Source organism: Pagrus major, chromosome 18, assembly GCF_040436345.1.
Source record: "Pagrus major chromosome 18, Pma_NU_1.0".
In the NCBI taxonomy this organism is placed as follows: domain Eukaryota; kingdom Metazoa; phylum Chordata; class Actinopteri; order Spariformes; family Sparidae; genus Pagrus; species Pagrus major.
Genome location: NC_133232.1, coordinates 36,718,064 through 36,742,665, shown reverse-complemented (window position 1 = coordinate 36,742,665; position 24,602 = coordinate 36,718,064). Strand labels below are relative to the sequence as shown.

Below are 24,602 nucleotides of genomic sequence, written 5' to 3'. Positions count from 1 at the left end.
GATTGTTTTCACCAGATATCGCATTGTCCCTTTATTCAGCAGGCTACCTATGACCTACAGTATACTGTATGTACAGTATAATTAATAAACGAAAATTATTTCCAAGATTTATTTATCATAAAACAGGATGCTATCCTATCAGTAAGACATTGTTGACTCCAGACAGATGAATCCACAAGTTAACCAGCAGTATATAAAGTAATATATGAAATATACATACAGTTGGGTTAAATAAATAAAAAATAGCTGCAATGTTAAAGTGATGCTCACACATTAATATACATCATCTGAAATGGGCTTTTGTGCAAAATAAGCATTTTTACTTTTGGTACTTTAAGTATCTTTTGATGCTGATACTTTCGTACTTTTACTCAAAGTAAAATTTTGATATTTGTTACAGCAGGCTATGCTTTATTTGTGGTTTTTACAGTAACATACATACATTGGCTTGTATTTCACTCGTTGATATCAGAGGAAACTTTATTGTATTGAAGATGGAAGTTGGCACTCTGATCTAAACTCATTTGCTCTGTTACCATCCAGACTGAGCGTCTTATGTCTAAATAAACTGAATTTCCTTCTCTAGGCAGGAAAATAAAAAAGCTCAAATAATGCTTTGGCTGATTATTTCTCTTTAGTAATAATACTTCTACTAATGCAGAATTATGAAAGTGCAACAAAAACCTCAACTCTTCATGGCAACTTAAGATCACCTTGTCATCCATCACACTGCAGTGGAACTGTTAAGCAAGGCACTTAAGCTTGAGTAAGCAGCTCAGCTCTACAGCACCTCTAATTGTACTGCACCGCTCCCTGGTGTAAATCTGCAAGTCTGGCTGACTTTGAAGCAGGGTGATTTCAGTATAACCGCATGCATGCTCAGCAAAGCAGATAAAATAACAGGGGAAAAAAGAAAAGGGGGTTATTTTTCTTACTTTGCATTTTATACTATAGAAAAATAGGATATACCTGCCGATAGGGCTGAAAAGTTGCTGCCACAGGAAAAAGATGAATGACTCTTCAAATGTCATTTCAACACTTGACAAGGTTCAAACACAGTTTGCAAAAATGGCATTTAAAGAAACTAGTCAGAATAATGTTGGTGTAAAGAAAATCGTGTGTCTTGCAGAACAGGTTTTGATTTTTACACTATCTGCGAGGGAAAGTCAAAGCATTTTCCGCTACGTGTTTCTGTTCTATCAGTCATCAGTTTGTTTTGTGGCAGAAGCTATAAGATAAGCTAATGTGGCAGAAGTGTGACCTTGTGTATTTCATAACAGGAAATCTGGTGCTTGACACAGAGATAAAAAAATTAATATAACTGGTTTATCTATGTTTTCAAGATAGTGAATGAAAAGCTTCCAAAAATATATTTCGTTAAAAATATATAACCTTTCACATATTGATAAGTTCCAGTAGTTTAATTGTCAGGATGAATAAGTCACATGCATGGAAAAATGTTTTATTTTGTGTGAAAAGGAAGTTCGGTTCACTATTCATGTAATGTGAGTATTTCAAGCAGCACAGTGACCTTGAACAGGGCTCAGCCCTCACATTGAGAGTGTTTAATAGGTTGTTTGGCCATGGTCAGTTGACTGAACATGCATGTTGCCCCGTTCCTCATTCATTACCCCGCTCGCACTCAGGAGCTGTGCAGTACATCCTCAGTTCTCTACTGTTTCTGCACAGCTCATTGGGGAGCTCACCATGAGGACTTGAAAGGAGTAAAACATGGCAGCCTTGCATGTTTTCAGCTTTAGTAGTAAGAAATAGATGGAATATTTCAATTTAAAATAGCTATAAATCATGTAGTGTCTGCACACTGCACACAGCATGTGACTTAACTGAACAGTGGCATAAGCTATCAAACATTACTCAGGTCAGCTTTCTCTGGATTCTCTGAATCCATCTGCTGCAACAAGACAGTCTGGGCACAAAATTAGCACCAGTCAGCAGCAGCCAAATGCCTTTAAAATATGCAAGTGACTGGGAGAATTAACCTGCCAGAATAACAATGGTAATCTTTCTAGTGGCTGGTAAAATGTGAACATTCACAAGCCTTCTGGCTGGTGGACAAAAGTTAATTTTGCACCTTGAAGACAGTGTTTCCCTACCTGTAGACTGGAACCACACCAGGTGTTCAAGAGAAGTTTCAGGGTTGGAAAGATAATTAACAGGAAAGTGGAAAAATATTTCTGCAACAGAAACTGGATATTTAATGTTCTAGATGTTCACCTAATCTTTTCTTACAGATGAGGGGCTACTTTGACCTCTTCAGGGCTCTAAAGTTCACTCAAAATAGACCAAGGACTTGTTGTGACTAGTTAAACGCACAATATGTCATTTCTGCCTCCAGGGCTCTCCCTATCAAAACAAAACAAAAGACCCAATATGCAGAGTGTTGTATGGGGAACGCCGGGCCGAGTGGAGGGAAGTCGCCACAGCTGCTTAGAGCCAGCAAGGCTGGATGAGAGAGTCTGGTGCAAAGCCAGACCTTCTGGAGGAACAATACCCAGAGTCACACCGGCTTCTACTCTGATCCCTTTACAGACTGGAGGCCTATTTACCTACCGACCTGCTGTTGGTAAACGGATTAGTTTACAGCTAATGTAAAGTAAATTAATCTGGCTGTTAGGACTGAATAAACACTTGCGTCGAGTAACGTGAATAAACACAAATGGTCAAATTCACTTTGCACCATTAAACAATCACCATTGCTGATGAAAGTGTATCTGATATACAAATGCTCACAGATGAGGTAATGTTTTAAAGTCTTATTCATGTTAGGTCACCACCTTTCTTTCTCACTCTAAAAAGACATTTTAATGCAGAAATCGTACATGTATCTTTAAATCACTCTTTCATTAAACTAGTAAAAACAAATAGAAATATTAAAGTGATGATGAGGGTCACACAATCACATCGTTTTTCTTTGAAGGGGTCAGAAGCCAAAAGGTTGGGTTTGGTAGATTTCAGTCTCTTCAGTCTTTGTCTTCTCAGACAAAAGGTCAAAGGTCAAGATCCCAGAAAACAGAATTATATATAGAAAAATCAAGTTAAATTTATTCGGCCTCTGTTTAGGCGGATCGCGCACTATTCTGTACTGCTGCCTCCCACTATGGTTTAGACTTAACAGGTGTGTTTTACATAAAATATGGATTATAGTAATGTTTTGTTGAAGTGCATCTATAAATCGACATCGTGAAGAGGAGAGTGAGTTTGTTCCTTCTAGTTTGGACATTTGAACCTACTACTTTTCACAAACAGTATTTCACGACATCGGCTCTTGGGCTTATAAAATTACACTTCTATTTTCAGGCCTGTTTTTTTCACTTTGTTGAGAAATAAGAAAAAATCTGTAGTTGCACTGAGAAACTTTGTAGACGACAGTGGAGCTAGCACTGGAAAACAGATGCTTGAGGGAAGCGTTGGCTCCAGCTTTTGTTGCTTAAACAGTTTGAACACTGCCAGAGGGTTTGGTGCCTTTCTGCAAAAGGCCGGAATTTTTTAACTTGCACCATATGCTGTTGTGATTGTTAAAAACTATATGTTCTCTAGACTTGTCTCGACTATGCTCATACTGTACTGTCTACTGGAAAAACAGAGGAGATTCAGTATTCCCAGTGGACCATCAGCCATATGTAGAATTCCTGATTTCTCAGGGGCTTCGCTTAATTACATTTGAGACAAGCTGACTGTAATTAGAAAGCTGTAAATTGAAGAGTTATCAGCAATAAGTCAGAATTAGTCTAAGCTGACTAATAGTCATGTGGGAGTTCAGTATTCCTGAATCAAAGCCTTTTGGGGTAAAATCATGTGTAATGTCAGGAAAATGTGTGGCATGTTCAATAATGTATTCCTATTTTCCAGGCTTATGACTTGCTTAAACATGCATGACAGCTGATAGTAAATTACAGTGTGCGCATTCATTCAAACCAAGCTAATTCGCAGTGTGTTGCAGCAGGTAGGATACCTACAGTACATGCACATAGTATCTGTAGGAGCGGCTGTCTGGACTTTTTTGTTTGTTATGCTTGCCCAGTGCACTGAATGGCAAAAATCTGCTGAATGAGACGGATGGGGGGGCTAGAGGAGAGCGGCTGTGAGCTTGTCAAGACATGATGCATTGTGTACATAGTGGGAAATAGGTAGTCTTCATTTGAAAGTCAATGCCAAAGCTTAGACGTGCTCTGGGGAATTTAAAACCACAAGCCAAAGTTATGATGGCATTCCCTGAGGGGGCTGAGGGAAAACTTCCAGACGGCTTCTGTCTCCTGTGCGTTCAAGGCTAATAAATAAGACTTTGAGTATTTACTCAAACATGCACTCTGACTCTCACACACACAAAGGAGTGAATATACAATATATGACCCGCTCACAAAAGAGCTGATGTCAGTCAAATTAAGGCAATGTTCGCTAAAAGTCCTGACCTTGTCCATTATAACTCCAGGTTTTATGACATCATGTGCACTTGTTTTCTTTACTGGAGGGGACATTGACTTCTTATTCATGTCTTAGGCTGTCAATGTCAAAGCTTAACTGACCCAAATACACCTTCTGTATAGGCTTTTGTTAGGAAAACCTTACCTGCAGCCCCAGTTTCACTTTGGGTAAATTGTGTGAATGATAGAGGTTTGAATGTTCACTGGCCTCACGATTTGATTCAATTATGATTACAATTCACATGTCAACAATTTCAATGCACCATTCCCAAAACATCTTGATGCATCTCAATGTATGGCATCCTAAAACTTTCTACATTATTGCACACGACTACTTATTCATCAGTTTATACAAGCAGTTAGATCATTCCAACTAAAATCCTTTTTATTTAGTCTTTTAAGAATCATCAACAGTCCACAATATAAAAAGCTGCATCTTTTCACTATCAGTATCCGTGTGACTTGTTTCAAAAACAAAACATAAATCCATCTGCAGTGCATTACTCATGTACTGTACTATATGAAACTATCATTTTCACATGCCAGCTTTAAGACGAGGCACTTACTTAACGCGGCAAACATCACAAACATGATTCTGCTGCACACATCTCTCCCAAAGTTGACAGCAGCTCCTCAATTCTTGGCTTAGCTTTGTTACCTGTGTTTTTTTAATGGCGGCAGACGTTAGCTTCAGGTGAAAACAGCTGACAACGTTGGCAATTGTTGTGAGGCAGATTTCACACACATTTCCTGCTTTCAAACAGATTCATAAAATCAGACATGTGCCCAACAGTCAACTGCCTACGAACTTCTGATTATGCTCTGTCACTGCATCTATGCAGAATCTTCTATGTGCACATCACAATACATCTCAGATCTGAGAAATGTCCACACCTCTAGTGGATAAACATTGAGTTTCCTTTGTATAAGGAACAACCAGCTGAAACTGATGCAGTCTAATAGAACAGTATTGAAGTCCTACTTTCATGACAGCTTTGTAATTTAGATTTTTAACTGTATGCTCATTTTCGAGGCTGTAGTTGGTGCTGTTGAATTGCGTTGCATTATACTGTGAAATGTTTCCAATATTAAGTCTACCCGCTTTTATATAAATGGAGAAAATATAAGAAACACTTCTCGGTAATGCAATGCAATTCAACAGCACTACCAGCTGAGTCTTTCCGTTAATGATATCTGCAGTGGCAGTTTGTTTTGTCCAAGTTTTTTCTCCAGTTTTGCTTCCTTCCCCTTGATCTGTGTAGTTTGTCATTGTGCCAAAGCTCTGTTAACAGTAATGGTGCACAAGATGAAAAGAAAAGTAGACTCAATGACAAGAAAATTAACTCACCAATGGCCACAAAATCTCAGAAAAAAACGTCTTTGTGTGCTGTGTGGTGTGGAGCAGGAGCAATTTAAATGTGCATTGTTCAATCCAGAGTAAAGACAGCTTTTGCTCTCTCAGGGACTTTGCTCTTTTAATGAAATACAGAACAGCATAGTTGGCACTTTAGACACTGTTCAAAGCTCCTAAGTTTACTAATGATTCAATAGTCAGTAAAAGTAGTAGAAGTTGAAAGTTGTTTACAGTTTTGACTGATCGTAATGAGTTAAATTCCCCTGTGAGTCACTGTGCTGTATGATGCAGTTAAACTTCTAAAAACTGTGCATATGACTCTGTGTCTGACACAGCATCCTCCAAAAGTTAGTCCATTAATAACCCATTTAACACTGGGACGCCGCAAGAAGTTGATTGATTGTGCTAGCAGATATGGTAATCCACCTAGTGTGGCGAAAAGACTGTGTTAGCAGAGAAGTGGAGCAGCAGCAGCTGCAGGCAGCGTTCCTACCTGGATCTGGAGAGTTTTAAAATGCACAGAGAATGCATATGATCACATTAAAGAAGCAGTAGGTACAATTTTTAGTGCCCCATAGCACAAAATGACTATATGTTGTCTGCAGGGGGTTGGTGAGCCTGTTGATCATTACCACACGTTTAACAATTACTTTGTCAGGTTCAGAAAAAAGCTTCCAACTCATTTTATTATCAAGTCACTTTCAACGCCTCCTTATGCTGGTTTGTCACATATAACTTGTACATTAGTTTCTTCGCAGACATTCCTTTGAATATTTGAGCTGGTTTGTTTGTCTCAGTTGTTAAAATTTTACTTGAACATTTAACGGACGAGCAGGATCGATTGGTAGGTGGGCTGAGATTCTAAAAAAGTTTTCTCCAAGTTTGACAGAGAACATTGGTTTTTAAATGCCAATGTCTCTAAAGGTTAAAGAAGTAGTCTGGAAATTGGGTGTTGAATCTGGCAGACAATTCTAAGCCTACCCCAGCTGTTGATATTTACTGGCAACAACAGCATAGCTGGCTGGTATTGTTTTCATCTTGTGAGTCTGTGTGTGCGTGTGTGTGTGTCATCATAGCAAAATGTGGTCCTGGAGACACACAACATGTTGTTGCAGGAACTACCACAGAAGTGATTTTGAGCACTTAGCCAGGTGTTTATACAGTTGCAATCAAAATTATTCAACCCCCATTGCATTTTAGGTTTATTGGCAAAATTTAACATTTTTCAGGTGTTTGCAATAAACAAATTACACAAGAACAGTTTAAATAGTTAAATAAAACTAATATTACAAGGATTTTATCCAAATTCAACACTAAATCCTACTTTCAATGACTACTGCAGTCTCAAAAATATTCAACCCCCTGAATAGAATTCCTCACAAGAGACACATTTGCAAATCAGGTGTGGTCTCAAGCACACCTGATGCAACCAACCAAGGGCTTCATTAGTTGCATCAGGTGTGATGAGATCGAACACCTCAAATACCTGGACTGTTGACGGTGACGTTTCATTGCATGTTAGAAATATGGCCAAGTCAAGAGAATTGTCCAAATCATTCAAAGAAGAGATCACTGCCTTGCACAAACAAGGAAAAGGATACAAAAAGATAGCAAAGGCACTGAATGTTGCTAGAGATACAGCTGGAAGCATAGTTCTCAAGTTTAAAGTCAAAGGAACAGTGGCTACACTACCTGGACGTGGCAGAAAAAGGAAGCTATCAACGGCTGCCCTGTAATGAGTCCTGAGGAGGCAGGTGGTCAAAAACCCTCGACTGACTTTAAAAGACCTGCAGCAAGACTCGGTGGCAGCAGGCACTGAGGTTTCAGCTCCACAGTAAGGCGCATACTAAACGCTGAAGGGCTCCATGCCCGAACTCCAAGACGAACACCACTACTGACCCAAAAGCACAAGAAAAGTCGGCTCCAATTTGCTCAAAACTATATAAATAAGCCAAAGAGGTTTTGGGATTCTGTTCTGTGGAGCGATGAAACAAACCTGGAACTTTTCGGGCCGATGGATCAGCAGTACGTCTGGAGGAGGAAGAATGAAGCATACGCTGAGAAGAACACCCTGCCTACAGCGAAGCATGGCGGTGGCTCAGTGATGCTCTGGGCTGCTTCGCTTCCTCTGGCACTGGAAACCTGCAGCATGTGGAGGGCAAGATGGATTCAATCAAGTATCAGGAAATCCTGGGAGAAAATGTCATGCCGTCTGTGAGGAAGCTGAAGCTTGGGCGTCATTGGACCTTCCAACAGGACAATGATCCCAAGCATACCTCAAAGTCCACCAAGGCTTGGTTTCAGAAGAAGTCCTGGAAAATACTAGAGTGGCCATCACAGCAAAATGGCGCTCTACTAAGTAGTAAAGATGCTTGTCATGAAGGGGTTGAATAATTTTGAGACTGCAATAGTCATTAAAAGTGGCATTTTGTGTTGAATTTGGAGAAACCACTTGTAATATTAGTTGTGTTGAGCTATTTAAATTGTTCTTGTTTGATTTGTTTATTGCAAACAGCAACACCAACAACTGGTGTGGTCCTGTCAAGGTCACTGGACGTAGAGGGGTGGAAATTAGAGAAGAGATTTTTTTTCCACTCCACACTGAGCATGTGCACACGGCACGTTGCCAGAATTGTGGACAGAGTAATGCATGTACAGTATATGCCTGCAGTCCAAGGGAAGGCTGGGTTGGATAGCAAAATGAATGAGACACAATAGATCAACATCGGCCACTTGCATCGGTGAATGTTTGCTGATAAGGCGATGTCAGTGAATGACACACACACATCGGCTGAAACCGAACCTACTGCCAATAAATTGATGCATCCCTAGTTTCAATCTTTCCCTTCCACTGTAAGACATTAGATAAAATGAGAGACCATCTTGTTATGATATGACACCACTGGTCACACCAAATTGTTGTGTATTTCGCCCCAGGTCAACTCTGCCATGTTTAATGTTGTACATTCCTCGCAATAAACAAGGAAATATTTCAGCCAAAAAAACACCGGTTGGCCGTTGTCAGTGGTGTGATACTGTTGCAAGTCTGTAGTTGTTCTTCTAATTGAAGATTTATATTTCTGCCAGCATGAGTCTTATATGTGCAAGTAAAACATTTGTTTCAAAGCAGAAAATCTGCAGGTGTCACGCAGCTCAGAAAGACAATAAAAGTCACAAAAATAAAGTTTTAATGCCCCCTCTTCATCCGACACATCACAGTGACACACCACTTTGCCGGCATGACCTCCTGACCTCCAGTGAATAGCATGTGGGCCCACAGAGCTGCCACAACAGTGCCATTGTTGTCTGACTCAGTGTCACTCCAGAAGAACAAGGAAGCGGGGTCACCATCCTGCTGTCAGTCATCTCTCTCCACTGGAGGATGATGAGCAGGCACTGGTGGCTTGAGACGGCTTAGAAAGTACAGCTCGGTGTTTGCCTGTGAAAATCAACAAGTCAAGTCGAGTCAAATGTGTTTATAAAGCGCTTCTAACAGAGGGGACGTGCTGCACAAAGAACTGAGGACACAAATACAGATAAAGACGAGAGAGGAAAATAAGAAGGAGCAAACACAATGCAGATTTTAACATAAAGCTTGTGCATTTGTGTTTGTGTATTTGTGTATGGTGTGTGTGTGCGTGTGTGTGTGTGTGTATGGTGTGTGTGTGTGTGTTTGTGTGCGTGGGTTAAACCTTGTGTCAGGCAATATGAGAGCACCGGCTAACACAAATCCTCTTCTCTGTGTACTTTCTGCATTTTGACTTCCTGTCACATTTCTGTTTCTGGTACTGGTGTTTTTCTCCCACAAACAACTGTTTTGTTTAATTCATGTCATGCAAAGGTCAAACTCGTTTATATACAGTGCAATAAATTATTGAAAATGCTGTTATATTGGAGGTGAAACGTGACTATTCTCCCCCCCGTTAAATAAATATATTTGGGCTGCATCTCTGTGTGGATGTGAGGAAACTGTTTAAGATGTAATCTCTCCGCCACATCACAGTTGCTTGACTTAGACACTCAGACTAATTAATCCAAAGCCCTCACTTTAATTGCCTTAATATATTGGCTCTTTGTCTTCTTTATCTTGATTTTCTCATGACGTCTATTTCCCTTTAATTGATTCAAAGGAGATCTAATCTCTTCGCCGAGTGTAAGGCACGTATTGATAGCTTTAGTTTTAACCAGCGACAGTTTTGCGGTTCACATTGTCTACACTAATTACGGTGGACTTGATGTATTGTCTTGGAGAACCAGTATTGAACCTCCAGCGTGTTGGAGAAGAGCACTCATTCTTGTTTGGTTTTTGACAGAAGAAGACCAATGAAGACAGCCAGATGGTGGTCGGCGGCAATTCTACTGTTGGGGCTCGCTGTGCTCGGCACCGACGGGAGACCCAACAAGGAGGAATTCAGGTCGCCGCCCTATCGACCAGTCGTGAGATTCCGACACAAGGTATTGATCGCCGTCTTTTTTCATTTGCCGTCAGTAACAAGAGGGACTATGTGCTTTTGCCAAGTATGAAACTAATTACAGTGGCACTTTCTTCCTGCATCAGATGACTCTCCTGTGGTTGTTGTTTTTTTGCCTACTGAAAAAAACTTGATGAATCATTATCCCTCCCTCTGTGCCAGGGGACTGTCTTTTAACAGACTACTATCAGATTAATGTGAGGCACAGCTGAGCAAAGATGAAGATGAGCTTTGAATGAAGTGAGGAGGTTTGGATGTCATTTTAGCTGAACGTTTAAAGTAAAAGATGTCATTTAATGCTCACTGACCCAGCAGTACAGGCCCGGCCCCACGAGCAGAATCTGCTGCTTTTATTAATGTTGTATGTCGAGGAATGACTTACATTTTCCCCTCTAAACTTGTAGCATACTCTCAACTCTTTTGATTTTTTTGGGGTCTGATTAATTTCCAGAAAACTAGGGTAGCAGAGATGGATAAATTAAAGACAGACTGGGAGATAAATTGACTGTTTTGGCAGACGGGCACTTGCGGAAAGCGAAGTGTTTTTATCAAGAGGCATTAGTTGGATTGTGGTCCTTCAGAACACATTTCCCATAAGCCCTCTTTCCAGTTCTGTTCTTTAGTAAACACTTCTCCTCCCTATCCAATTCAAGATAAAAAAAAAAATTTAGCAGTGACAATAAAGAGAAAATATTTCTATGCTTGCTTTTACTTCAAGGCAATCTGTCATCTTCAGACTAAATATTGTGTTTAAGATTTGTTTCAGTGAGCCTTAGTCACGTCTGCATGAGAAAGAAAGGCAAACACAGTGGTACTAAAGGGTGGGCGGGGTGAGAGGTGGTTGCAAAGTAAAGAAGATGGAGACAGAGTGAACAGATGGTAGGAGCGTCACTGGACTGTATGAGAGTTGAGCGAGGAGCTGGCAGCCATGCAAAGATGTCAAATCAACGCAGTGGTCAAGCAAGTTGACCATTTGAATTTACTGAAGATTTATTCAGATAAGAGATGCTTTCTGAACACATGCACTGAATATATCAGCTATGCAAGAGTTCTGCTTATTTCGAGCCACAGCTACCTTGGAAACTGTGTGTTGAGGAAGTAAAGAGATTTAAACTTCAGTACCCAGAAATCCTGTAGTGTGATCTCAGTAAAGTGCAGAGATAGCACTTCTGCCAGGCTGAGAGGCTTTATACTAAAAGGAAGAGAGAAGTGAACAATCCAACATCCAACCTACCTGTACAGTGTTGGATTTCAGTCTTTAAGGACTAGATGACTGTATTTTCTTTACCATTATAACGTTCAGTGTGACATTGCACCATTGTCTTATCAATACTTTGTACAACAGCTTGAGATCCTACATATCCTGGGAAAGAAAAAAAGAAAGGAGGTATTTTAGATTTCACAGTTTCATCTTGTAAAGATGACGCATTGAAGTGTGGAGGATGAAATGTGTCTTTCGTTAGTCTGTGTGTTTTATCCTTTTAGGTGTAAGATTTCAGGGATCGATAGTGTTTCTATGTCAACAAGTGTAACTGATCGAGGCCTCGTATCAGAATTTTTTGAAAGTATAGTGAATCTACAATGTCTATTTAGGAAAGGACATTCCTGATGAAACAGAGATACTGTTACATGTTAGCTTTGGTTAGACATTTGGAAGATGAGTGAAAAGTGGAGCTGGTTTAAATGATTATTTGTGACGTTGCTGAACCAACTTTTCATATCATTTTTTTAGTTGAAGGCAAATTAAAGGATACATTCACCAACCCAAGAAATCTTTATCTACTCACCCTTAGCCTGATGGAAAGCCAGGGGAGGTTTTGTAGTCCACAAAACATTTCCTGATATTCACAGCAAAACTGCAGCCTTCTCCCATAAAATGGCTTCATACAGCTCCTTTGGCGTAATCGAAGTCTCCAGAAGCCCCAAGATCTCAAATCGATTTGAAAAGACGTTATTAAAATCATTTTTAAAGATGAAATCTTCACTGTAGCTGCTGAGCTATAAGTGTTAGCATGAACCCTGTCCGGTAAATCCCGTTTTCCACATGTAAATTTTCAATATTTTGAACAATAGAAAAAAAAATATACACAGTGGCAACTTTATCAGATACACCTGTACAATCTATAGTTAAACCGATATCCCATAAATTCTGCTTTTACAAAGTTTGTAATAAATCAGTTTTTGTTGACATCGTCAGAAATGTGTCACCCTTACAGGTGTGTTGTAAGTAACTACATTATATTGAGAGAGGTGTCTCTAGTGTTCTGTTCTTCCAAGAGATGGGCAGAATATATGAAACACCTATAATGTAATGCAGTCTAGTGCAACAACACCTCGAACATGTCATTGAACTATCACCTCCAGGCATTATGAAAGTGGACTTTATGGCAGAATGGTGTGTTGGATTACATTGAATTGAACAGGTGCAGTCTACCTAATAAACTGGGTGTATAGAAGAAGAAGAAGAAGATGAAGACATACTTTATTAATCCCCTTAGGGAAATGCGATTTTTTGATATTTTGTTGTTATTTTGCAGACACACACATACAAGCCTGAAATCCACACATGTGCACTAATAGGACCTATCCACCTTATTCCTAGTCCTCATGATACCTTGCACCAAGTATAGGCACGACTTCCAGCATGTTCAGTCACTCAACTGGACCCAGGGTTTTCCATGGTAACAGGAAGCAAACCCTCTTTCTTAGAGCGATTAGGACGGCATATCATTCATTCATGAAGATCAAGGTTAGCAACTTTATCGAGCGAATACCACTAACACTATTATTATTGCTTAGGCCACTTAGCTAAAGCTTCTAAAGCCTTGAAAGTGCTGACAGTGTGTCAGTTATCATGACTTATGATGATCTGAAGTATCACCCATAATCATTTCCACAGTAACCTCCCAGGAAACATGCGGATACACATGCGTTAATGTATGGAGAGATGTCAGAAGGTGAACTGGCACCTCTCCAGCTACCAGTCCACACTGACTCACCTGCCACCCTCCAGTTCCCAAAGCAGAGTAATGTTGTGCTGAACTCCTAAATGTCTACTGGAATAGCAGACACTGTTTCTGAAAACCCAAAACTTCATGGCTTTAACTCCAGTTTTATGATTCAGAAAGTTTTTCATGATTTGGCTGAAGTGAACTTTTAATTGAAGAAACTTAGCAGAAGCATCATTTCTTGCTTTAGAATATTGGTGGAAAAACATCTTTGGAAAAAATACACAACCTTTATTGTTGAAAGAAACAGCTTTAGTGTTCCTGTTTAAAAGGCACTGGGACACAAATCTTAGAGGTAGCTCTCCTTCTGATGACTTCAAAATTCGCATTGCAATATTTCCTGAAACCTTTCCTGTTTGTGCTGTAATCTTTTATTTCTCCCAACACAGTGCCAGTTATCCCTGCTTTCACAAACTCTGTTGTGCTGCACCGAGAGTGTACTACTGTTCCTGCTTTTTATTGTAATGTCTTGTCACTTAAACGAAGCAGACATACCTTCTTAAAGTAGCTTTAGTTCAACCAACGGCATATTTTGCAGGTGGTGTAATAGTGCTTTACCTCCTTTTGTATTGAACAGTGTATTATCTCTTGCTGAAACTAGCTACTTTTGACTGTCTCTCTTTTTATTGCGCTGGTTTGAAACCGCAGTGACTTTAATAATTAAAGTAATGTATGTCCACATGTAGCGGGAATTTGACAGGAAACTACAAAAATGATGTATGTGCTTGTCCACTCCAATGAAATTAATGTGCCAGGCGCTGTGATTACACTGCAGAGGAATGTCATTACAGCATCTGCATACCATTACAATTCATCCTGTGAGAGGACAGTGGTAAACTCTGCTCATCTATCCGCCTGTCAAAATAAGCTGTGGAAATTTACAGCCCTTCGGTGAAAAACGGTCACATTGGAAGCCCTTTTCCAAAATATGTCAACAGGCTTTTTGTTGTTAGAGAATTTTCTCCGCTGTTGGCTAGATTGCAGAGAGGCCGGGGTCATCCACTTGTCAATATAGCTGAGTGAGCAGTGATAAAGAACAGTTGTTTCAAAATGAGTTATCCTCAGATTTTAGAAAAGCAATACCGAGTCTCAGGACATGGTTGACAGCTCACATTTTAAATTTTGTTTGTGCTTTTTATATACAATGATAGGTTGTCACAGTCCCTAATTACAAAATTACGGCAATTAAACATAAAAAAAATCTAGTTTGCATAACTTTTTGAATTAAATTCCTCTCACATCCATCATTAATGAAACATGATAGCACAAAAACAATGTTAATTTTTCCAAATGACATAATTGCATTAATTTCCTCATTTGCACATTCAGAGAAATGGACTGAACATCCTTTGAGCTCACCAACACGAGCTGTGAGACTCCGGTGGCCGTGTTAATGCGGTGCCTTTTCCTTTGCTTTGAAGGACAGTCTTTGACAAGGGTAACAGGATCGGATGCGACCTTTATAAGCTTTACTCACAAAGACTTCAATCACCAGGAGCCACTCGGCCATAAACAGCTGGTCACATGCTCTACCCATAATTCCCTTGGTATTGTTTCAGAAATTCACTGTGAAATCCTCCACATAGGGTCAGGCGTAGGACACAGATCCAGGCCACCAGAATCCATCCCCAATTATAATGGAAAATACCACTCAAAGTGACAGTTAGGCTTATATCGCATGGAGATTTTATTTTATACAGTTTTATTTCACTTTGTCTCTTTTACGGCGACTTTCACTGTAAGAGTGATGGAGAGACTGGATATGTAATTTGTAAAATTTGCAGCCAAGCTTGCTCGACACAGGGGACAAAAGCAATTTCTGAGAGTTTGTCGCCCTGACATCAAGCTGTTATGTCAGGACAAACAAAATGGAGGCAAGGACAACTGTGCGCAAAGCCCCATCCATCCAGCTCTGGCTTGGCCACATGGCAAATCTAGATTAACAGGGGATAAGCAGAGAGGGAGAGGGAGAGGGAGAGAGTAGGAAGGGGGTTGGGCAAATGAGATTGAGATAAAGAGAAAGGGAGAAATAACAAGAAAAAATCATAAAATTCACAGGAAACAGCTTGATGCACAGTAGCTTCAGTTTCAGCTTCGGTCGGCAGTGTTTGGCTTAAATGTGACTACTGTCTGTATTATTTCCACCCTCCTCCTCCTCAGCTGGTCAGTTTTAGCCCCAACCCTTGTCACTCATCTTGATGAGCTGTCTACTTTCAAATGGCAGCCAGCCTGAGGCTGAGGTAACCAGCTTCTATGAAGTCTCCACAGGGGCCGAAGAAGCAGACGCTGTATGGAGCCAATCTGCTACAACAATAACAAGATGTCAACGTGCATGCTGGTGTTAACCTGGTTCTGCTGCATGCTTATCTTTGCTGTTCTTGGCTTGTTACTTATTTCAGTGTGACTTGTTATTGACTTGATGAGGGTTAGGATTGGGCTGGTGCAGGCGTGTTGCCACGGGTAAAGAAGAAAATGTGCTCAGTTCCAGTTGTGTACAGTTGCACAGTCAAAAAGAGCATATGAAGAAAAAAGTGTATCTCATGCTAAATCACTGCACAAAGATTTTTGATATTATGAAGAAGGATTTCACACTCTAGAAAGTTATCATGGTGTAAATTAGAGCAGGAGGATCTATGATTTTGACTTCTGATATCAATATATGGGCAGATATTCGCACATTTTTGCAATTATTCCTCAAATGGGAACACTTGTGACAAAGACATATAATGGAGGCAGGATATTTTACAGTTTAATAATAGACTTTGTCTAAAATGACATCAGGGCACTGAAACAGAACACTTGACTGGGAATAAAATAATTAGAAATGACCTCAAGCATCTTTTTCAGCATTATAACCAGTTTTTAATGTTGGACACAGATACTGATTTATCTGTGATAGGCCAATACCAGCAGATGATATTGGCCTTGAAATAATATTGCAATATTTTTAGGCTATATCACAAAACACAATACTTAACTCAATATTTTTAAATCTCATAAACAAATATTGTAGGGATGACTGTTGGTCTGCAAACCATGGACATGATGAAACCAAGCGTTTCTTTATGTTCATTTTTAATGTGATGTTGTGACAACACTGTGCTTACAGTCTGGTGAACAGTCTGGTGTTTAGGAACAAAACCCACTTGGTTAGGTTCAGGGAAAGATCATGTTTTGGCTTAAAGTATCTGGTTTTGTCGCCACAAACATGGACAGAAATTGTTCCGAGGTGTCCTTAAAAATATCCAGTGGTTTCACACTTAAGATGTTGAAATGCAGTCTCGAAAAGTGGTCGCTCCCTTGAAAGCCTTCTAACCTAGCTGTAACTCCACCACCATCCTTTCCACCTCCTGACATGACTGTCAGCTCATATACATGTACTGTAATGTGTAATGTATGTTTGCAGAAATATTGATTTCCAAAATGCTGTGTTTTTCCAGAGCCTTCTGCATCAGCACCTCTGCTGTCTAAAAGCAGTAGTTACAATGAAGTGAATGAGGGATGTGTTATTTTCCTCCCAGCACTAACGGCAAGACTGGATCTATCTTTTAAGCCTAGTTCAGACCGATAGTACTGATGTACTGTATATTCTACTCACTTGTCACACAGATACGTTGCAATTTGCAGTCATATGTTAAAAGTTGAAGTGTACTTGAAAGTTGATGGTGTGGAGGAGTGAGGGATGTGAGATGTGAAGCAGGAGAGAGAGGAAACGGAGGAGGGTGGTATAGATTGAGGGGGTGAGAGATAAAGCTAGAGAGACAGAGAGACAGAGAGAGAGAGAGAGATGTGGGCGGTCAGCCAGCTAGCTGTGACAGGGGCAGATGAACCACAGGTTGTACAGCTGGGTGCTTCGCCGTCCCCTGAGTCTCAGAGCAGCAGAGACAGGCTTGCCAGTGGCCCTGGGGAAATCACTCTCCTCAAACAAATGAAGTGTGAACACTGTCTGCCATATGCAAATAAGCCCCTATTTGATATCTTCCCTACCTGTAGTGAAATCTGAAATGTCACCTCCTCAAGAGGGTGGGGAGGATACGAAGAATGTCAGAGAGCCACAGGTGTTTTCAGTGATTTGGGCCTACTGGGTCGCTAGTCAACAATGATTTGTGAGACGGCCAGAAGGATAATATGCAGGGACAGCTTATATTCAGGTCATGATGTTGAACTTACTTTATATTTTCATAGCATCATCTCAAATTTATCTCAATGAAAAGAGTAAGCTGATAGTAAAGCTGGGCTGGACCAAACAGTCTGAAGCTTCATAGTTTCATTCATTAGGACATTCAAATTCTAAATCAACATTTAACTGCTGCACAGCTTTTTTTGTACGTCTGTTCACTCTGTTTAAACCAGAGTTTCTGCACAGCTGCAGACAGATTAGGCCACACTAATATTAGTAGCTAACACTTTATGTAGAATAAGATTCCAGGGGTGGGTAGGACTGCAACTAACAATTACGTTCATTATCGATCAGTCTGACGATTATTTTCACAATTGATTAGTCTTAAAAATGTTGATGATGATTTAAGAAGTTGGAACCAGCAACTGTTTGACATTTTTGCTTGATAAATAGTTGTGATCGGCTCATGGTTGCAGCTCTGGTGGTGGCTGCGTGGGATTGTTCAGACTAAACTTTTCCGATAACATCCAAAAGTCAAAATTTATTGGAAAAAGAGAAATGTAATCACTTTTTTTAAAATTAAATATTCTGCTTCAGTTCTCCGTTCAGCCTTTCAAAAGCAACAATTTCAATGCCGTCAAAAACTATTTGCTCTCCTGCTTGCAAAGGGAGGCACGCACCTGTTAACAAGGTGGTCCAGCAGCAATCTAAGAGCACCATAGATATCATTTATATAACCACTGTAACAAAAATCAGTTTTGGTTTTAGCACTTTCAAAGTAAATTGCTTGAGTCTTTACAAAACTGAAAAACAGATCCTATTATAAATCTACTTTTGCTTGGTGCTTCATTTTGTCCAATGAATCACTTTATTCAAATTGAAGATTTTCTTTGAGATTTTGTTTTATATCATTTTCTAGGGTGATGATATAAAATATGACATCAGACATTTGATGCTCCATTCGATATTAAATGACATTTGGTGGCTTCACAGCTAAGAGGATATTACATAAAGTCATCCGATGTTAAATACAGTAGCTGTGACTGGTCCTAAGTTCTCCTCTGAATATGAAGTGGTTCTGCCCAAATATATACAACCACCATTAATCTTAAAACTCCTTTTAATGCTGAAATCAAAAGGCAGTTAATTAATGAGTTGATTGGCGGTCATGGAATTGAGAACAATGTACCAGACAATTTACCTCAATCTATTAACTGTTAAAGTCATTTGTCAGTCAAAAAACAGCTTTCAAGCTTCTCGGATGTGAGGATGTGCCATTTTTCTCTGCACTTTATCTTTGTGAAGTAGAATATTGATCAGATCAGAGACACCACCCTGAGCTCTCCATGACATTTCTCACATTTTATGCTCTCAGCAATCAATCAATTGATCAAAAAGATAATTGAGAGAGTAATCAATAAAACAGTCCTTGATTGCAGCGATATAGTATCACCCAAAACGTAAATATTGCTAATTTTTGAGGCCGTTGTGTCCTCATGAGCGCAACTTGTCTGAGGTGATTTAGTAAGAGTAATTATAACTGACACGGTGGTATTTTGTTGTCACTTCTCAACTGCAGTGCATAAACACCAACAGTTGTGTTAAACAGCGGCTGCACTGTTATATTCAACTCAGGACTTGTTGGAAGTGTGTTATTACTCACGTGGGTGTTCTTTCCTCTAGTATGGGTCTCATTAGCAGCAGCAGCAGTTATTAATTCAAGTGTGCAGACCCAGTACAAAAAAGTACAGCCTTAATGAAAGTATAACAATGACAATATGGAGAAAATGGCAGATATTATAATACAGAATGTAACAGAGAAAGATGGTGAGCTGAACTATTCTTGCTGTCAAAATTAATTTTTAACCAGTGAGATCTATTGGAAACATTTATCAATACATGTGTAAATACTGTATCACATGCTGTATTAATTGACTTTGAATCGATTGAGCACATTTTGGCAGGAGAAGACAGTATGCAGATTCTCTTTGAAAACCAGGGAATTGGGTAATCTTCTATTTCCAGCAGGCCGTCAGGGACCGCTGTTCATTATTGACTGTAGACCTGTTGCATAATGCATCTTCTCCATAACACCACAGTGCTCGAGCTGGTAGAAAGAGTCTGAATTTTCTGTACAAGAGCGAGAAGGATGAGCTATGCAGATTTGACTGTAGAGAAATCAAATATTTATGCCTCTTTCTTTCGTATTCATGGTTTGTGGAGAGCAGTACTCAGAATAGTAGTCCTGATAACAGCTTTTTGTACAACCATCATCACTATGCATCCTCTAAATTCAGCTGATTTAATAGTGTACCTACTCCAGGGGTCACACTTATTTGCTCTTTTTTATATGTCTCTACACATGGAGTGACTTTTTCTTAGTTTTTTGTCAAATACAGTTCAGTTTCATTTTGGTTTGCTGTGAATGAAGAAAATAAGAATTCAATCACAATATGTAACCACTAATTTGAAAAGGAGAGAATGCAACAAATCAGGGGTTGTATTCATAAAGCGTCCTATCACAAAGAGTTGCGCCAAGTAATGAAATTCTTAGTAAATCATTAGTATTATGATTTAAGAATGTTAAGACGAGATTCTGGTGAAGATAAAAGTTCATAAAGCATCAAAGCCCTTAAGAAAGCTCCCAAGGAGGACTATTAAGAGCCTTAAAGAATAAGTTCATCCAAAAATAAAAATGTCATAGTCTATAAAGCATTTCTGGAGCTTCACAGCAGAACAGTGTTGCAGCATTCTCCTAAACAACTGAAGTAGATGGAGACTTGTTTTAAAAGGTAGAAAAACAAACATGGCTCCAGACAGCTCATCCTGCGTAACCCAAGGCTCCAGAAGCCCTCGGATCCCAAACTGATTTAAAAATACATTATTTTCACCCTTTTTAATGGCAAAATCTTCAGTTTAGGTGCAAGGCTAAAAGCATTAGTGCACACCCCACCTGAAGTGGGTGCACGAGCTCTCTCTGAGGGAGTAAATAAATTCTCTCTTCTCTGGAGACTTGGATTACGCAGAGCGAGCTGTATGGATGGAGGATGGGTCTCAGCCCAGACTAGACTCTATTAACTTTTAGCGTGGATCTGGATAAAGGGATGGATCCAGGATTTTTTTTCTCACTTTTTTTTAAACATTGCGAGATAGGACATTATGAACATTTTCATTGATTTGTCAGGGAATAATGCATGGATCCTGATGAATGTGTATTTCTGTGGCTGGTATCTATGAGTGACTACAATGTGATGCAGACCCTAGATGTGGTGAGCCAAAACTTCAGAGTTTAGAAAGATATACGGCTCAGGTCAGGTTTGATATTAAATTTGGCTTAGTTGAGTTAAAGGGGACAGTTGGGCCTGGAGTCGATAGTGGATTCTATTTATTTATTCAGCTCTTAATAAAACGCGTCACACCCGGCAATCTCGCTTCTCCCGCTAAGATTCAAGTTTCTGTTCCTTCCGTGCTCAGAGTAGCTCAAAGAAGTTTCCTAAATCACTCCTAAGCTAGGACTCCATGCTAGAAACTTTTAGGCTTAGTTGTGAGCCCTCTGAGAGTACTCCGTGAATACAGCCCCGATAAACAAAAACAGCAGGAACAAGATCCTTTAAGAAGAACAGGAATGGAAACAAAATATTAAAATATCCTCGATGCACAAAAAGAAATCATAAAGGATGTGACTATGGTAACCAGTGGAAAGGTTTATCGTTGTGCATGGAAGTGAGGCAAATGACCTCTTAACATAATTGCACATTAATATCTGGCTGATAAATGAAATGTTCTCATGGTCAGAGTGAAATCCTTGGACCTGAACCTCATGGCTGCATTGACATGTGTTCTCCATTGAACACAGAGCTATTTGCAAAGAGTACCAAGTGGTTTATAAAATATCATTTATATGTTACAGGCACCAAGGATTGATCTCATTCAGTTTAATGAAAACAGCTTTCTGTCATACTGTTTATTATAACGGTGATCTCTTTTTTTCTCTTTGTTCTTGTTTCTGCAGGATGGGATCCCGGAGAGTTTGAGGATAAAGGGTACGTTTCCATTTCATTCCTCACCGGACATGCAGTGTATAAACCAGTTGTATGGTGCAGGTTAGGTGTAGGATTTTGTCTGATGGAGGTCACAGCATGGTTGAAGTGAATCTGCTGTGAGATCTTTTGGATTACCCAGAGTGTAAAGGATGTAAGTGTTTAATTTTTAAAGAACGAAGCAGAAAATACAGAGGGCGTCTTTAACAAAAAAGATCCACGCTAGGAAACCCATTAGAAGCACAGCACTCCATCGTCTCCTCTTTCAACCAGTTTGTTTGGCTCAACGTGAAGATCCCACCAGATGATTACATTTTAACACAGTCAACCAACCATAGTCTGGTGCAAACAGTTTTAGTGGTGGTCTCTGGTTTTCACTTAACCAGGTACTTTCAACCTCTGGATGGAAGCAAGTTCCATTTCAGAACGAGCCCCCCAACACCTCAACATCAGTGTCGTATTTTAAAAGAGAATCCTCAATTATCCATTAACCAAGTCTTGCATTTGTGTGAAAACTGTGGTAGGAAATGTGTTAACTTCAGTATATCTAGTGGTCCGAAGGGCTGTGAAATAAGTCAAAGAGAGGTGAGAGATCAGACCTAAAAATGAGTTTTTACATGACCCTCCAAAGATATACTGTATGCGCACTCTCTCGTGCCACAGCATGTTTCGGTTTATATTTGCTGTGGTGTCTGTGCAACAAATACAGTATGTTCAATTGAGTAATAGAGGTTTTGTGCAATATATTTTGGTGAAAAGTCTGAAATATAGATTTGAGTGAAGATTTTGTACTTCGAAGCATCTTTTCAAACATATTTGCCGCTCAGCATCAGTGGTAGTAGGTATTGCTCTATATTTCATATTATACTTGCAAGTTTTGTGGAATGAACAAAAATGCCTTAAGATGCTCATGAGGTGCTCAAGCATGAAAAGTGTAAGAATTATACTGTACTTCCTCACCACAAGCTACCTGAAATGTTTAAGGTTCTGGAAAATAAATGTATATAAAGTGAGCCGTTCAGCTCTCAGCACTAACAAAACATTTTGTACTGTTAAGGTTCAGCAACCTGAAAAATTCAGAAGCTGTACTTAACCTTTGTAAGAGTCAGTCAGGACACTTGTCAAAATATTAATAATACATTTAAGTTCAGTGGAGGGCAGAAAACAAATCTGTGCTAGTGTGACACAAACTGTCTCTGAGTTACAAAATGTGGGAGGACAACAATTGATGGAGCAGGTAGAAATATTCAGTCCGAGACCTAAAGATATTCAGTTTACTGTGAAAGAAGACTGATAGTAACCTGAAATCCTGTGAGAAGGTGTAACGTGTGAATTTTTGGTAATGTTGCTTAAAAAATGATTTAAACAATTAATTGTCATTTTAGCTCTGACTTACATCCACAGTAAAAGTCTCTCCTAACAATAGTTCCAAATAGGAACTCGTTCCAGATTCCCAAACATGAGGAGCTCTTCTTGACCTTCAACGACAGCAGAGTTGTGTATCTTTGAGTTTTGGACTATAGGTTTGACAAATTAAATAATTTCAATGTCACCTTGAACACTGGAAAATGACACTGTTTGTTGTCATTTTAAAAGCAGATTGATTACTTTAAAAACTGTTTGATAGATTGATTGATAATGAAGAAGCTGTTTGTTGAAGCTGTAGTTGGCACCATTATCTCCAAGCAGCTTCATCTACCTGTGTGGTGCAGGGCGGTGTGGGGGCATTAATGCGCCACGGTCCTCTTGCTGTTTGACAGATGCATCTCATCTGTCAACCTGTCACCTTTCTAATGTCTTCTGTGTCTCCTCTAAACAAGAGTCAATGTCAGGCAAAAGGTGGTCCTGCTGCCCAACATGTCTGCCACTAAGTGTTTGAAAGGGCCGCTAAATGGACGTCTCCCCATTTTTCTTCACCGGGGAAGGTCGAAGCAGTAATTGTAGAGGGTGCATTACCATAAAGGGCGGCCCCAGCTGTCTGCTGTGATTCACTTTAATGCGCCATGTTCTGTAAGCCGAGAGGGGAGATCTCACTTTGGCTAGTTTTCAGCAAACTCATTTCCAGCCCCGATAACGAGAAGCCAACCGAACTGTAGAGAAAATCATAAATAATTCAAGCATCACCCCGTACATTGGAGGCTTCTCATTATTACGCAACTGAGGTCAATTTAGCATTAAAACGTCAATTTTACAAGCCACGTCACGATCTCATTTTGAATGCACATCTAACAAACCAAAACGAGAGGAAACGGGAGTGAAGAGAGAACAATGATCCAGTTAATATTAACTAAAAGGTGAAAAATAATTCCTGGAGGAGAATAGGAAGGGTTTAAGACTCTTCTTCTGAATATGATTATTATAATTTTGTTCCTCAATATCAAAATTTAGTTGATAGTCCATTTCATTGGGTCTTGCTCTGAATTAATACATACAGTTCACACTTAATGTGTTCAGTTGTCTGAGACTGTAATATCTCTTGCCCTGTGATAGACTGGCGACCTGTCCAGTTAGTACGTCGCCCAATCTTTCACCTAATGTGTGCTGCAACCCTGAACAGGACGAGCAGTTTAGAAAATGGATGGATGGATATTCCATTCCAATACATTTGGTGTGGATGAGAAAACAAAAAAATAATTATAGATCGCGGGAATGCACCGCCCTATAAACTCTAACTGAATGTCAACACGGCAGAGACAAAGACAGAAAAATGACAGTCGTTTTCCTGGATACTTTGTAATTGGAGTCCCAGAACGAGCGTGTGCCACACTAACCGAGCTTGTTATGCAGGCAGCAAGACCTTGGGCTGCCAGTGAAATGCAATTTTATGAAATAAATAGACTGATTTAGCTATATAAAATACCTGATGGAACTTTCTGAGATAATCGTACCTTCCTCGTTACATGTAGAAAGTGTCAGCGGTGGCAACACAGTTATGAAGGATGACTGGTGCCGGTATTGTGTGCAAACGAGGGACTTAAACATTACTGCTGGTGTTTACAGACCTTGTTCATTATATCCAAACCGCTCTTATTTCAACAAATGACACATTTGTTTATGTTCTGCTCATATAAAGGTCCCAATAAGCTTGTCCAGAATTCAAGAAAACATTGTTGTAGTCCAGGTTTCTTGTAATTAGCGTTGTTACACTGAATTATGAGATTTAAAC

At 39.7% G+C, this 24,602-nt stretch overlaps 1 protein-coding gene across 1 annotated transcript in view; it reads left to right on the top strand.

Annotated features, from left to right (window-relative positions):
• Positions 1-10,119: 10,119 nt before the first annotated feature.
• fstl5 (follistatin-like 5) overlaps positions 10,120-24,602 on the top strand; it is a 170,049-nt gene continuing 155,566 nt past the window's right edge. Inside the window, exons 1-2 of the mRNA XM_073487367.1 lie at positions 10,120-10,251; positions 21,409-21,439. Coding sequence (XP_073343468.1) covers positions 10,120-10,251; positions 21,409-21,439 — 163 coding nt within the window. The remainder of the gene's footprint in view (positions 10,252-21,408; positions 21,440-24,602) is intronic.